The sequence below is a fragment of the Danio aesculapii genome, chromosome 12, assembly GCF_903798145.1.
Source record: "Danio aesculapii chromosome 12, fDanAes4.1, whole genome shotgun sequence".
Lineage (NCBI taxonomy): Eukaryota > Metazoa > Chordata > Actinopteri > Cypriniformes > Danionidae > Danio > Danio aesculapii.
Genome location: NC_079446.1, coordinates 45024802 through 45040406, shown reverse-complemented (window position 1 = coordinate 45040406; position 15605 = coordinate 45024802). Strand labels below are relative to the sequence as shown.

The 15605-nt window shown below is 34.3% G+C and overlaps 1 protein-coding gene across 1 annotated transcript; it reads left to right on the top strand.

Annotated features, from left to right (window-relative positions):
* Positions 1-1649, top strand: foxi1 (forkhead box i1). The gene is made up of 2 exons (XM_056469819.1): positions 1-696; positions 830-1649. Exons 1-2 carry the CDS (start codon positions 69-71, stop codon positions 1333-1335), a joined length of 1134 nt encoding a protein of 377 aa, XP_056325794.1. The 5' UTR covers positions 1-68; the 3' UTR covers positions 1336-1649.
* Positions 1650-15605: the final 13956 nt, after the last annotated feature.

Genomic DNA, 15605 nt, shown 5'->3' with positions numbered 1-15605 from the left:
CCCGGACACTCTCCTTGAGAAACCCCTCAGAGACGAGCACGCTCAGCAGGTCAGATCGGAGAAACTCCATGTTTCTGGAGGGAGAGCGGATTATGAACGCGTTTGGACAGCAGCCGTCGAGCCAACAGACTAGTCCCCTTCAGCAGCAGGACATCCTGGACATGACCGTGTACTGCGACTCCAACTTCAGCATGTACCAGCAGAACCTGCACCATCACCACCACCACCACCACCACCAGAGGCCGCCTGCGCATCCCTCCAGCTACGGGCTTGGAGAGTACAGCTCCCCCAGCACCAACCCTTACCTGTGGATGAACAGCCCGAGCATCACCTCAACCCCGTACCTCTCCAGCCCAAACGGAGGCTCTTATATCCAGTCGGGATTTGGATCCAACCAGCGGCAGTTTCTCCCTCCTCCTACAGGCTTTGGGAGCGCGGATCTCGGATGGCTCTCCATCTCAAGTCAGCAAGAACTTTTCAAGATGGTCCGACCGCCGTACTCGTACTCAGCGCTGATTGCGATGGCTATCCAGAACGCGCAGGATAAGAAACTGACGCTCAGTCAGATTTATCAGTACGTGGCTGACAATTTTCCCTTTTACAAGAAAAGCAAAGCCGGCTGGCAGAACTCTATAAGACACAATCTGTCATTAAACGACTGCTTTAAGAAAGTTGCACGGGATGAAGATGATCCAGGTAAGTTTTAATGTTCCTTATTCCTATTTATTAGATTATTACGCACTTAAAAGTACAAATACGCACGTGCAAGTACAATTGCGCACTATATTTGTACCTCCACTTCTAATTCACCTTATTGTTTTTTTTAAAGGGAAGGGAAATTATTGGACTTTGGACCCAAACTGCGAGAAAATGTTCGACAATGGCAACTTCAGAAGGAAGAGAAAAAGAAGAGCCGACGGAAACGCGATGTCTGTGAAATCCGAGGACGCGCTTAAATTGGCGGACACTTCCAGTCTGATGAGCGCGTCTCCGCCGAGCCTCCAAAACTCCCCGACCTCCAGCGATCCCAAATCCTCTCCGTCTCCGTCCGCGGAGCACAGCCCGTGTTTTAGCAACTTTATCGGTAACATGAACTCCGTCATGTCTGGAAACGGGGTCCGAAGCAGAGACGGCAGCTCTGGACATTTGGGGGATTTTACGCAGCACGGCATGTCTGGACATGAAATCAGCCCTCCATCAGAACCAGGCCATATCAACACCACCAGACTCAACTACTATTCAGCATCACACAACAACAGTGGCTTGATCAACTCAATCTCCAACCATTTCAGCGTCAACCATCTCATATACAACCGGGACGGATCAGAAGTTTAGAGAGATTATTAAATCTCCGATGTGTGCTCTGTGAGTACATGGACAAGCTGTAGTTCATTTTTAAATTCAGTGTGTGTGGACTTTGGATGCATCAAGCTAGGATGTGCATCTTTTACATGTATTCTGTGATGAATACAGTAGTCAACATTTTAAACAGATCAAAAAGTTGTCTTTAAGCTATTGAACAACACCCAATTCTTGTCCTGGGACTTTTTGTGATCCACTTCAAATGTTTACTACTGTAAATACGTCTAGGCCACTATAACAAGTGCCTTGTTGGTAATTTTGTAGAACAAATGTAGATATATTTTATTTAAATGCAATGCTTCTGATTTGTAAATAAAAACATGCATATATCTGTAATATCTAGCACTTGTTTTCTGATTTATTTGTCTCACATTAGCAGTTTCATGACTCAAAAAGGTCATATAAAACAGAAAATGGTTCTTTAGATGATTCTTCATGTTAAGAAAGATGTATTTCTTCTTAAAGCTGGCATTTCTGTACAAAAAACACTTATTTTTGAAGTGTGTTTGATAAGAAAAACATTATATGCATGTAACACAAACACCTAATGCATCTCAGTGTGTTTCCCACGCAGTCAGCGGGTGGCCGTGGAGATGCACGACACTGTAACAGCAATTAAGACATGTTTATGCAGTTTGTTTACTGCGGCACGCAATTACGTATAGCTTGTTTGCATATGATGCAATCGAAATGGACAACTTTTAATTAGCTTTTTGAACTAAGCTGCTGTTAAACAAAAGCTTTGAGATATCAGATTGCACATTTTGATGCGTACGTATATATGGTTAATAACAAAACTTAAATTTTAAAGTAATTTAAGCAGCCCCCATCTCTTTTTTCTCCCGCTACAGATCAACTCCAGCAAATATATTGAGTTGACAATTATTTATCAAAAGAATTTCAGGTTTAATCGAGCGTTTGAATTAATCCGTGCTCCTGCTGTGTGCGCTCCTAATTGCTTTCTGCAAAAAGCCAGACATATTTAACTCTTCAGCATCCTCATTATCTCAGGGAGGTTTTTCAGCACTGGTGTCTGTTTATTTACTGTACAGCGATGCTGAATGGCTCAGGCTGAACAGGGTGATGGTGTAAATAGCCTTATGTGATCTGCCGGTTTACTCAGAGATTTGGGCTTCTCCTTCTGCCATTAACTCATGTCCAGTCTGGGCTGCATGAAAACAGTAGGTGAGACTGAGACACTTTCCGCTTGTCACTCTGAATACCGACCATTTCGACAAGTCATCACAGCTTCATATCTGGAGGGTTCAAAAGTTCGACTGTCTGGGAGCTTTTATTTACACTCGGCTTATTTAATGGTGTATAAAAAAGATTCATATCATCTTTAAAATTGCAAACAAGTTTCTAGTCTCAAAAGTTTCTAGCCAAGATACACTGTAAAAAAAGATGAGTTTCACACAATTGTGTTGGGACAACATGAAGGAATTAAGTTAACGTACTTAAGAGGATTGAACTTTTTGAACAATTAAATTGTCGCAAAAAATCAAGAATTGTGTTGTTTGAGCTCATTTTAAATAAGTAGTTTGGACAAAAATCAAACTCCATTTTTTAAGTGTATCTAAAAACAATTAAATCAATAATTTTCAAAAATAATAATTCAAAATTTAGTGAGTTTATTCTTAAAACAAGCAAAACAATGTGATAGGAAGTACAATAATCTTGTTTTCTGTTAGAAATACATTTCTGTTTATTAAACGTACCCCACTGGTGGATAATTTAGCTTGTTCTAACATGCTAACACTTAATTTTAATGTAGTATTTCTGTAAATAAAACAATGTGTTTTTCTTGTTTAGAATATGCTTCTTGATTTGTAAGAACTAAGACAAAAAACTTTCTATTTTTTGCAGTACAACCCAACGTTTGGGTCCTTCATTCATCGATTTTCCTTATTTATCAGGGGTCACCACAGCGGAATGAACCATCGTCTTATCCAGCATACAGTTTTATGCAGCGGATGCTCTTCCAGGCACAACCCAGTACTAGGAAGCATCCATACACACTCATTCATACACATACACTACGGCCAATTTGCTTTATTCAATTTACCAATAGCGCATGTCTTTAGACTGTGGGGGAAACCCCCGGAGGAAACCCACACCAACATGAGGAGAACATGCAAACTCCACACAGAAATGCCAACTGACCCAGCCGGGACTCGAACCAGAGACCTTCTTGCTGTGAGGCGATCATGCTACCCACTGCGAGGTTTTTTAATTCTTCACTTTCACCAAATGGTGAAGATTTTTCCTCGCCGCTGTCGCCACTGGCTTGCATGGTTCGGGATCTGTAGAACGGCGCATCGATGGATTTGCTCTTCAGTGTTCGGACTCTCAGTAGTGGATATTAAACCACACTGAACTGAGCTAAACTGAACTTAAACACTGAAAACTGAACTGACACTGTTTCAATTTACTATAATCTTCCATGTGAAGCTGCTTTGACACAATCTACATTGTAATAAATAATAAACATTGTACAAATTGTACTTTTATTGAACAAACAGTTCCAAACATGCAGTTAAATCATTTTCATGAGTAAATTAAAAAAATATGTCCACCTAACTTACAATTTTAAACTGAGATAACAATTTAATATATTTAAATCTTCATTTTTATCAGTTGTTTAACATTGCCACAAACCTGTGACCCCTGTATTTATGATTTTTTTTTTTTTTTTCCAGATTTTGGGTGGGCATGTTCATTTCAAAGTTAATCTACTACATGTCCCGTATTGAAAACTTAAATGAAAATAAACATAACTGCGCTGAATTGTCTGTGTTGTGTGGGATAAAGCAGAACTGACAGGAGATTCGTGTCCACAGTGCTGGAACACGAATGGATCTGGCATCACCACAGACACCCTGCTGATCTCTAGTGAAAACACAGAGATCTGGGAACAAATGAAAGCACTCAGAGCGAATTTCCCTCCGTGTGTCTTTATTCTAACAAAGGACATTGTTGTTCCACTGTTGTAGGATGGATTCTCATAGTGAGAGTACTGTATGCAAACATGAAATCGTGATGGACGTAAATGACATGCAGAAGCAGATACATTCAGCTTTATAAACTTATAAAAAGAATAACACAAGCTTCATACGGTCATGGAAAACCTGGAAAAGTCAGGGAATTTTGACATGGCATTTTCCAGGCCTGGAAAAGTTTTGGAAAAACAGAAAAACCCACGATGTTTTGGAAAAGTCATGGAAATTAGTTAAACAAATATCTGTATATTGAATTAGGGCTGCGCGATATTGGGGAAATCTGACATTACCATATTTTGTATTTCTGTGATATCTATTGTGATGTGAACACAATTTCACCAGATGATTTAACAGGTTTATTTGGATTGATTGGGGGATTTTGTAGAGGAGTGAATTTCGAATAATATAAAACAAATAAATTACAAGCATAGATAAAATATAGTAAAGATAAAGGGAATTATAGTTTTCAGGTATTCACTATTCAGGTAAAGATATTGAATAATCAACACTGCATAGTCTTCAATGTATATTATTTAATCTTTATTAAAGTTACAAAGCATTTCTTGTGGCCGGATGTTTTAAAATGTGAAATATTAAAATGTTCATACAGTCACAGGCCTTAAAGGGACAGTTTACTCAAAGACTAAAATGTACTCTCTATTTACTCACACTTCACTTGTTTCAATACTGTAGGAGATATTCAATTATATTCTTTTTGTGTTCATTAAAAAAAAAGAAAACTCAATGTTTGAAACAAGTGAAGGGTGTAATGAAAATGGTAAGTAATTTTTGCGTGAACTATCTCTTTAAAAATGCATGCAGATGATAAACTTTTACTCCATTATGAGTAATCTCTATATTAAATTATATTAATTTATATATATATATATATATATATTTATATTTATATTTTTTATTTATTTATTTATTTTATATATATATATATATATATATATATATATATATATATATATATATATATATATATATATATATATATTAATTAAATTATATTGCATATCCTGCGATGTGAATATATTGCGGATGCACACATTGGGATATCGATACTGAAACAATATATTGTGGAGCCCTAACTTGAATATAGGTTAGTTGTCTTTTCCTTCTGTCCTTGGCCAAAAACTTGCTCTCACATTGTAAGCGTGATTAAAATCATTTTTACATAGATATAAAAACAAATGAAAACAAAATGGATTGTTGCGTATTCTATGATTTGCTTTAATACATTTGAACGTCGTTGTTTTTCTTATTATTTACCATGCATATGTAGACATTACATGAAACGTTATGTCATGAAAATGTACTTGAAAGTTCTGGAAAAGTCATGGAATTTTAGTAGTAAAAATGTGGATGAACCCTGATAACAGTAACTAAGTCTATCTGGGAATGTAGGGAGGGGTATTTTGAAAGTCTAGTTTAGCTTACACTGCAAACATATGTCATGTTTTTTTAAATAATTATTTTATATTGTCATGGCTGCAGTTATTTAATCAAAAAAGCAGCAAAAATTTTATTATAGCAACATTATTTTAACTTAAAATATATATTTTTTTATTTGAATATATTTTGGTTGTACTTTATTCTAAATGACCCCAAATCCTTGCTCCAATCTTCAGTGTTACACATATGTGTCACGTGATCGTACAGAAATAATTTCAATATGCTGATTTGCAACAAAACATTTATTATTATCAATGTTTAAAAGTTATAAATAACCAATATTTTTAAAAGACATTCAATATTACAAAATATTAAGTTTCTAAAACATACAAAATTTTTATAAACCAACTAATCCTCAAAAAATTATCATGGATTTCACAAAGAAGATGCATAAAACGTTTTAAACTTTTATAATGAAAAGAACTGAGCAAATCCTAATTATGATTTCTGAAGCAGACATTGGAGACTGGTTTGATAACGCTAATTATATGTTTAACATGAAAACATTAAGGTTAGAAACTAAGAAAACATGTATTATATTTGTTATATTGCTGTTTTGTTGAATTTTAATGTCTTGATGAGCAAAAAGAACAAACTGACCTGTATGACTTCAAAATAGCAGAAAATAACTTCATTTGCTCTTGTTCATCCCGAGAATCGCTGGTTTCTGTCTATTAACATGAATTATTGTGCAAACTGTCGAGTCCAATTAGACGCGCATCATGATCCTCTTCAGATTGATACCGACGTCATCAGATATCGATACTCGATGCTAATATGAACGGGCTAATGCTAATGCGACTGAGAAAGTTTGTACATGTTCGTACAGGTATGTAACGTGGTTCACTTACCTCAGAAATCTCAGATAAGGTCATCGTCAAATCAAGCAGTAACAAATCCAACTGGCAACATTGATGATTAAAATATCGAAGATTATTATCTGTCCGCTAAAATAAACTAAGATTCGAGTAGGTAATTCATCGTATTTTTAGGCTAGCAGAAAGCTGTGCTATTAAGTCAAAAACCTAAGATGAACTTTGTTATTATAGCAAGTTATTGTGTTTGTTGATGTGTTTTAAATAGTTTTTTTTTTTTTATTTTACAAAACAATGTCTAATGGAAAATGTTGTGTTTTATATTCGTTTATTTATTGTTTATAGTTTACAGGTACATTTTAATAACAGGCTAATTTTATAATTTACCTGAGAAAGTGAAGGCTAAGTTTGCCTCGTTGTGTATTGGACATAAACAGGCTAAATGAAGAGTTCAGATGCCAAAGCCTCTTAATTACATCTGAAATGATCTACTAAAAACTTTTAAAAAATAGTTTATGTTAACCCTACTAAAAAAAAAAAAAACAGTTGACCAGCCTGGTTTTAAAGGGGTTTTGGCCTTTCCAGGCTGGTTTCCAGCCATTTCCAGCCTGGTCTTAGCTGGTCAGGCAGGAAAATGAACATCTAAAACCAGCTTGACAGCTTAAAGTTGGTTTAAGCTGGATTTTTCAGCAGGGAAGTTAGTTTTAATATAGTTTAAGTAAAATATAGTTTTGTTTTAGTTCCATTTAAAGTGACAACTAAACATTTATGAGCTTGGGGAAAAAATCATAGTTTTAGAAGAAGATTTCAGGCACTTTTGCATCTAAACTCTTCAAACTCTTTGCATTTAAACTGACAAAACGTAAAATACTTACGTTTTCTCGTGAGATCAGGCTGGACTGATTGTATATCTTGAAAAGTAATGCTTCAAGTAATGATCTGCCAAATAGAACCTTATAATTCCAAGTGGAAAATGACTTTTTAGAATTAGAAGGTTCTGTCTGCATTTGCCCTGTATATTTTACCCCAACTTGCAATTTTAAGAGAACTTTGATAATTTACATTTAGAGTAAATTTAGGGTCTCTGTCATGTTAATGTTCGAAACAGAATTGTTGCACACATATTGTTTGCTATATGGAATGCAAAAACTTTGAAGCTCAAAATCTCAAAATCATTTAGAATGCAGATAGAACCTTAGAATTCCAAGGCGACGATATATTCTGAGCACTGTATGTTGAATACTGTTGATGGATATAGCCAATGCTGCTGCTATATGGCATTAAACCATAAATAAATAAATAAATAAATAAATAAGCTTATTCTGTTCTTGCATTTAGAAAACAATTCAAGTGTACTGTGGAAAAAAGTCCTGTATGATGTGGCATAAATATATTTCAGTATACATTTAACTATACCACTTAAAACAAAACAAATCAATGCAATAGAAATTATTTAATATGTCGACTCAGTGAATTAGAGTGCATTTTGTGGACTCGCCATATGATTTATGCACATTTGTATTTCCTTGACCTTGACTCTTGTTGAAACTACTTATTTAAAATGAGCTGAACCAACATAATTATTGAGGTTTTTTTGGCGCAACTTAAATTTAGTATGTTACATCCACTTAAATAAAAAAATAAAAAACAATTAAGTTAAATTAATTGGTTTATGTTGGGACAACATGTAGCATTTGTATGGAGCACACATTTTTTTTTTTTGTGTTCACTATCATTTGTCCTGCAGTAAATGTAAATCATTATTATTTCCCCCACAGATGGACACTTGCTTATGCTGAAGGTGTTGCCTGATTTCTGAATGTCCAGACTGACTGTGGGGCCCCAGGGGCTGTCACCCTTCACCTTTCCCATCTCTCAGGTGCCTGGCTGCTGAATGTGAGGTGAGGATGCCCTGGGGCAGGGATTGGCCCTCATGCCTCTCTATAGGGGTCTCACAGGGTGCTGATATTTCTGTAATCTCCCTCCTATAAAGAATTAAACATAGTCAGTGCTTTAAACTCTTTATCATCTAATAAACTTGATCATAACACAAGCTATTGAGATTTCCAGTGCAAGAGGATTTATTCTAATCTGTTAATCTGATCTAATCTAATCTAATCCTGTTTTCCCAGAGCAGGAAGAGGAAATATCACTTTCTTCTGACATCTGATACCTAATCCTTTCGTGGAAATTCCAGGAAGAGGAAATAAGGTGAGGAGTTTGTGGCATCAGAAGTTTTGCATGAGGTCTGTAAAATCAAACTTTCATTTATGCAATGTACAATGATTTCAAGCTTTTCAATTGGTGAATATAGTTGACAAATCAGGCAGTGAGCAAACTATCGGTGGGTTTGTAAAGATCACCAGAGTTTGAGGAGTCGTGTTTCTGTCAGCGCTGATAAGACTCGGCCTGAGGAAGTGCAGTCACTCAGCAGCTCGCAGGTCCACAGCACACTGATGAGTTACTGCAGGATTGTGTTGCACTCGGAGACGCGTGAAACACCACGGCCATTAGCCCGACAGATGCCTTTACCTGTTAGGGACACAAAAACAGGGAAGAGTATATCCTAGGTCAAGACTTTGAGATGGCCATAATCTTGTCAGAGATCAACACTTATTTTATCTAGACTGAATCTGTTAAATGTGTTGGAAGTCAGTTAAAAGTACACCACAAATCAATTGTGTGTGTGTGTGTGTGTGTGTGTGTGTGTGTGTGTGTGTGTGTGTGTGTGTGTGTGTGTGTGTGTGTGTGTGTGTGTGTGTGTGTCATTTCACTACCTGTGTGGACATACAGTGGAATGAAATGTTGTGTCTTACAGGACCACTGTGCTATATCAATACACATAATCATAAGTATGAACACAACTCCAGAAGTAAAAGCTATTTTTAACCTATACATAACTACCATACTGGAGCTTTAATCTAAATATACTAACTAACTATATATGTAATCTCCTCACTGGTCACTTTATTAGGTACACCTGTCCAACTGCGCGTTGAAGCAAATTTATAATCAGCCAATCACATGGCACACATATATACATATACATTTTACATTTACATTTAGTCATTTAGCAGACGCTTTTATCCAAAGCGACTTACAAATGAGGACAAGGAAGCAATTTACACAAATATATATATATATATATATATATGTATATATCTAAATGTGTATATATATATATATATATATATATATATATATATATATATATATATATATATATATATATATATATATGTATATGTATGTATGTGTATATATATATATACATGTATGTGTATGTATGTATGTGTGTGTGTATATATATATATATATATATATATATATATATATATATATATATATATATATATATATATATATATATATATATATATATATATATATATATATATATATATATATATATATATATATATATATCCAGGTGGATAATGCACACTGGTGGTAAAGGAGGAAATTCCCCTTAATGTGTAAAGCGCTTTGAGTGTCCAGAAAAGTGATATATAAATATAAGGAGTTATTATTATAATTATTATAAGTTGATGCATCTCTTATAGGTAGGATGGAATTTTTTTATTTTTTTTAATTATGTATTTTTGTTTTGCTTTTTCAAAAGTGAACTATACAGAACATCAAAACTAAGCAGCAAACAAACTAAAGTAAAATGTACACAGTATATAAAATAAATAAGTAAAATAAAAATAAATAAATAAAAACGGAGGAGAGCCAGTATAAACCAGTGGAAAATAAACTATTTTGTCAAATCAAATCATGTGGTACTGTTTTAATATAATTCAAAAATGGATTCCAAATCTTTTTATATAATTCACCCTTTCCTCGCAAAGAATATGCGATCATCTCCAATGGTAAGCAGTTGCAAACTTCTGAGATCCACAGTCCAATTGGTACATCAATGTCGGTTTTCCATTTTAAAGCAATGCATTTTTTAGCTATTGTCTGCAACATTTCAGTTAGTTAAATAGCGGGCATGATGAATAATCCTCAAGTTTTATATGAGAATTGTGTCCTTAATCAGGAAAGGATTCTGAATTTTTCAACTCATTTTTTGTTCCCACATTATGAACCTCTTCTCTCTAGTAGGAGATACATAGTAGAGTCCCTAAGTGTAGGTTGAACCGATATAAGAATTCCTTTGTACTGTACCTGTTTCATTGGGTTTATTTTAAAAGAGTTTATCTTAATTATCATTAGAATTATTGTAACTCCTGTATTTTTTATTGTTTTTATTGTTTGTTTGTATGGAATGTCTGCAGCAATATGGTGATGCCCCTAACAAATTTCCTGACAAGAACAATAAAGTTTACTACTACTGCATTTACATTGTAATATAATATAATACAAAGTTAATTAATTGTTTAATAAATTATTTAAAAAATGATTATTAGAGAGTCACAAGGTGGCTCAGTGGTTAGCACTGTTGCCTCACAGCAAGAAGGTCACTGTTTCGGGTCAGTTGGCATTTCTGTGTGGAGTTTACATGTTCTCCCTGTGTTGGCGTGGCTTTCCTTCGGGTGCTCCGGTTCCCCCACAAGTCCAAAGTCGTGCTATAGGTGAACTGAATAAACTAAATTGGCTGTAGTGTATGAGTGTGAATTTGAGAGTGTATGGGTGTTTCCCAGGACTGGGTTGCATCTGGAAGGGCCTGCGCTGTGTAAAACATATGCTGTATAAGTTGGCGGGTCATTCCACTGTGGCGACCCCTGATGAATATAGAGACTAAGCCGAAGGAAAATGAATGAATGAATGAATGTACAGTGTGTTGGTTTTGTATTTGTAAACAGATTTTGGTGGATAGTGTACTGTATGTTTGCGAATTAGAGTGTATGGGTGTTTCCCAGTACTGGGTTGCAGCTGGAATTGGCATCTGCTGTGTAAAAAATATACTGGATAAGTTGGCGGTTGAATAAAGGGTGAATAAAGAGACTAAGCCTAAGGAAAATGGCTCGATTATTAGAAATCATGGCGGTTGGAAGGGAATATGCTGGAATAAGTTGACTGTTCGACCCCTGATAAATAAGGGACTAAGCTAAAGGAAAATGAATAAGTGAAATCGTTTTTAACACGTTTTATTAATTGCTTAATTCAAAAAGGTAATGATTCGCACTCATTAAGTAATTGCTTTGTACTGTTTTTATTTTTTATTTTTACACTCTTCGGGTGATTTAAAGACACAAACATTTCGGCACAATGCCTTCCTCAGTGTGTTACAAATACTTAATGAGTGCAAATCATTGCCTGTTTGAATAATAGTATTGACAAGATTGACTCACCAAAGAAGTTTCTTCAAAAAACTCAAGCGCCAGGGCAAACTTCAGCAAATTTACGCACGTGATTAATTGCTAAATAAAATTAAATAATTTATTTGTCCACAGATGAAGCTAAAAAACATACAACCAATCAAGTCATTCACTTAGATGCTGCTTTGAAAAAAAAATGTGAAAAGCGCTATACAAATACACTCGAATAGGTGTGTCCAAACCTTTGTCTAATTTTTTTCTATAATGGTTCAGGAAAACACCTTGAGATGTAGATATTACATTTTACACTAGACTAAAACTGCATAGCCTGCATTTTCTATAGATTTAGAGTCATTGCAAAAACATTAATGCAACAAGACTTCATGAAGAATCAAATCTGTGTATGCTTTTTTCCTGAACTCAAAGACCTGATGTGACCATTTTATCCTCCATTTGATGCATGAACATGATACCATTACTGCCCAGTCAGGTCTATCAAAACAGACCCATAACTTACAGTAGAGATGGTTCAGTCGTCCTACGGTCTGTTCATCACTGTCAAACCCATAATACAGTAAATGTTGTGTCTGGATCCCGGGCAACGTGTCCGTCCTCGTAACTGAGCTTTATCACCAGACTAAGCTGGAGAACATGATAGTTCAGACACTTATTCTGTCTTCATCCAGCCTGACATTCAACATCTGTTTGCAGCAGTCAGCAGGAATTAAGAGCCTAATATCTCATATCTCTGGAGGAAGTTACATATTTAAAGCAATAGTTCACTTAAAAAATGATATTGTAATCATTTGCTCACTTGTTTAAAACCTGTTTCACTTTATTTGTTAACTTCAACACAAAAGAAGATATTTTGAATTATGTTGTTAACCAAGATCCATTGAGTTCCATAATATTTATTTTCCCTATATTGATGTCAATGGTTACCGGTTTTCAACATTCTTCAAACTATCTTTTTGTGGGTAAGATAATCAGTAAAAGATGAGTGAATTTTTGTTTTGGGGTCCGGTTTTGTCATTTAAGACCACATTGCACTGATGTTCCTGCTGAGTGTGGCTGCAGGGTTGCCAAGTCCACGTTTTTTTTTTTTTTTCAATTTCCACTGGTTGTTTTTTTTAATTGGAGGGTTAAATGTTTGATAAATTGAATTAAATGTATAGAGTTGCAGTGATTTAATAAAATAAAATAAAAATAACATTGAAGATTGCTAAAACGTGCACAGATTAATTGTTTACCTTAAAGAATAACAATCAAAGCCTGAGCATTTGCTTCTGTGTTTGGTGTTTTGGTCAATCTATGAAGGAAGTTGAATATTTAAAGCAATATTTCACTTAAAAATGAAATTGTGATCATTTTCTCACTTGTTTCAATCCTGTTCCAATTTTTTTAGTTGAATACAACTGAGATCCATTGAGTTCTATGTTTATTTTCTTTACTATGACAATGTTTACCGGTTTTCAACATTCTTCAAACTATCTATTTGTGTGTAAGATAATTAGTAAATGATGACTGAATGTTTGATTTTTTGGTGCAATTTTGTCATTTAAGGCCGCAACGCACTGATGTTCCTGCTGAGTGTGGCTGCAGGGTTGCCAAGTCTATATTTATTCTGCATAATTAGGCTTAAAAAATATATTTATAGAATTCAATGATTTTTTTTTTTTACATTGTTATGCCTTAGATGAACAATTAATCTGTGCGTGTTTGGGCAATCTTAAATCGAAGTCTGAGCATTTTCTTCTCTGTTTGAAGTTTTGGTCATTCTCTGGAGGAAGTTTAATATTTAAAGCAAAAGTTAATTGAACTTAAAAAGTAAATTGTAATCATTTTCTGACTTGGTTAAAACCTGTTTCAGTTTCAGATATTTTGAATCATGTTGGTAACTAAGATTCATTGAGTCCATGTTTATTTCCTTTACTATTGATGTCAATGATTACCGCTTTTCAAAATTCTTAAAACAATCTATTTGTGTGTAAGATAATCAGTAAATGAATTTTTTTTTTTTTTTTTTTTTTTTTTTCTTGGGTGCAGTTTTGTCATTTAAGGCCACAATGCACTGATGTTCCTGCTGATTGTGGCTGCAGGGTTTCCAAGTCCATGTTTTTTTTTCTGCAGAATTAGGCTTTTTTTTTTTAGCAACGTCCGTTGGTTGTTCTATTTTAATAAGAGAGTTAAAGATTTGATACATTCCTTTAATTATATTTATAAAGTTGCAGTGATTTATTTATTTATTTATTTATTTATTTATTTATTTACTATTTGCTTATTTTTTTCACGTTGTCATTCATTAGATGAACAATTAATCTGTGCATGTTTTGGCAATCTTCGATCAAAGTCTGAGCATTTGCTTCTGCGTTTGGAGTTTTGGTCATTCTCTGAAGGAAGCTTTTTAGCTGATATTTAAAGCAATAGTTCACTTAAAATGAAATTATAATCATTTGCTCACTTGTTTAAATCTTTTTGAGTTTTTTTTTCCTTTAGTTTAACACACAAGAAGATATTTTGAATTATGTGGGTAACTGAGATCCATTGAGTTCCATGTTTATTTTCTTTACTATTGATATCAATGGTTACCTGTTTTCAACATTCTTCAAAATATCTTTTTTTTAATCTGTGCTAACTCATAAAAAAAATGATAATCAGTAAATGATGAGTGGATTTTTGTTTTTGGGTACATTTCTGATGTTTAAATCTACAATGCACTGATGTTCCTGCTGAGTGTGGCTGCAGGGTTGCCAAGTCCATGGTTTTCTTGCACAATTAGGCTACTTTTACCACTTTCTGAAGGTTGTTTTTTTTAATCAGAGAGTTAAAGGTTTGACACATTCCATCAATTATATTTATAGACTGGCAGTGATTTATTTATTTATTTTTAACTCGACCAAATTAATATTCTACCAATGATTAAAAACTGTGCTGAATGATGAAATGTATGATGAAACTGTGCAGGATTTTGATGAAATGAAGTGTATTTCTGTGGTTGAGAGACTCTGTGTGTGAGACCGTTTTCTATTCATTGCTAACAGATTGCCAGTTATCAGGATTGTTGCTTAAAATATATATGTAGATGCATCAATTATAATTTAATTAGAAATATCTTGAATTTTTATTTTTTGATTTTTAAAATGCCTTTAATTTAAAATAAATTTTATAAGTTTAATTTTTTTTTTAGTTGCACTGGAGTTTTTCAATCATCCATTATATTTTTAACTGGATGGCACATTCAGTTCATGTGAAATCAAACTGTTCAGCGCACATTGTTATTCCTTAGGTGAACATTTAATCTGCGCAAATTAATCCACAAAAAAAATCGCATTCGTTTTGGCAAAGTCAAAGTCTGACAGTTTGATTCTGCGTTTGGAGTTTTGGTCCTTTTCTAATGATGTCAGTTTGACGCTTCAGTCACAATATTTTTAGCCACGCCCCTTTTACCATTAGTTTGCTATGAGTGAATGATGCACTAACAAGCTCCACCCCCTACTTAATATTCTGTTTCACTTGGAAGTAGAAAATCATACTAAACAGTCTTAACAATTTCCGATTCATGTGTATTTTAAGGTAAGATGATTTTATTTATAAAAACTGACTCTTTATAATTACTAATATACAGTGATTGACAAAAAAAATTCTGTTTAATTCACTTTCATTTCTGTAACGCTTTTTACAATGTAGATTGTCAAAGCAGCTTAACA

Excerpts from the sequence above, each read along its gene's own strand:
- foxi1 (XM_056469819.1), top strand. The coding sequence starts at position 69 with ATGTTTCTGGAGGGAGAGCGGATTATGAACGCGTTTGGACAGCAGCCG. Across the intron at positions 697-829 it reads ACGGGATGAAGATGATCCAG|GGAAGGGAAATTATTGGACT; the intron begins GTAAGTTTTAAT and ends TTTTTTTTAAAG.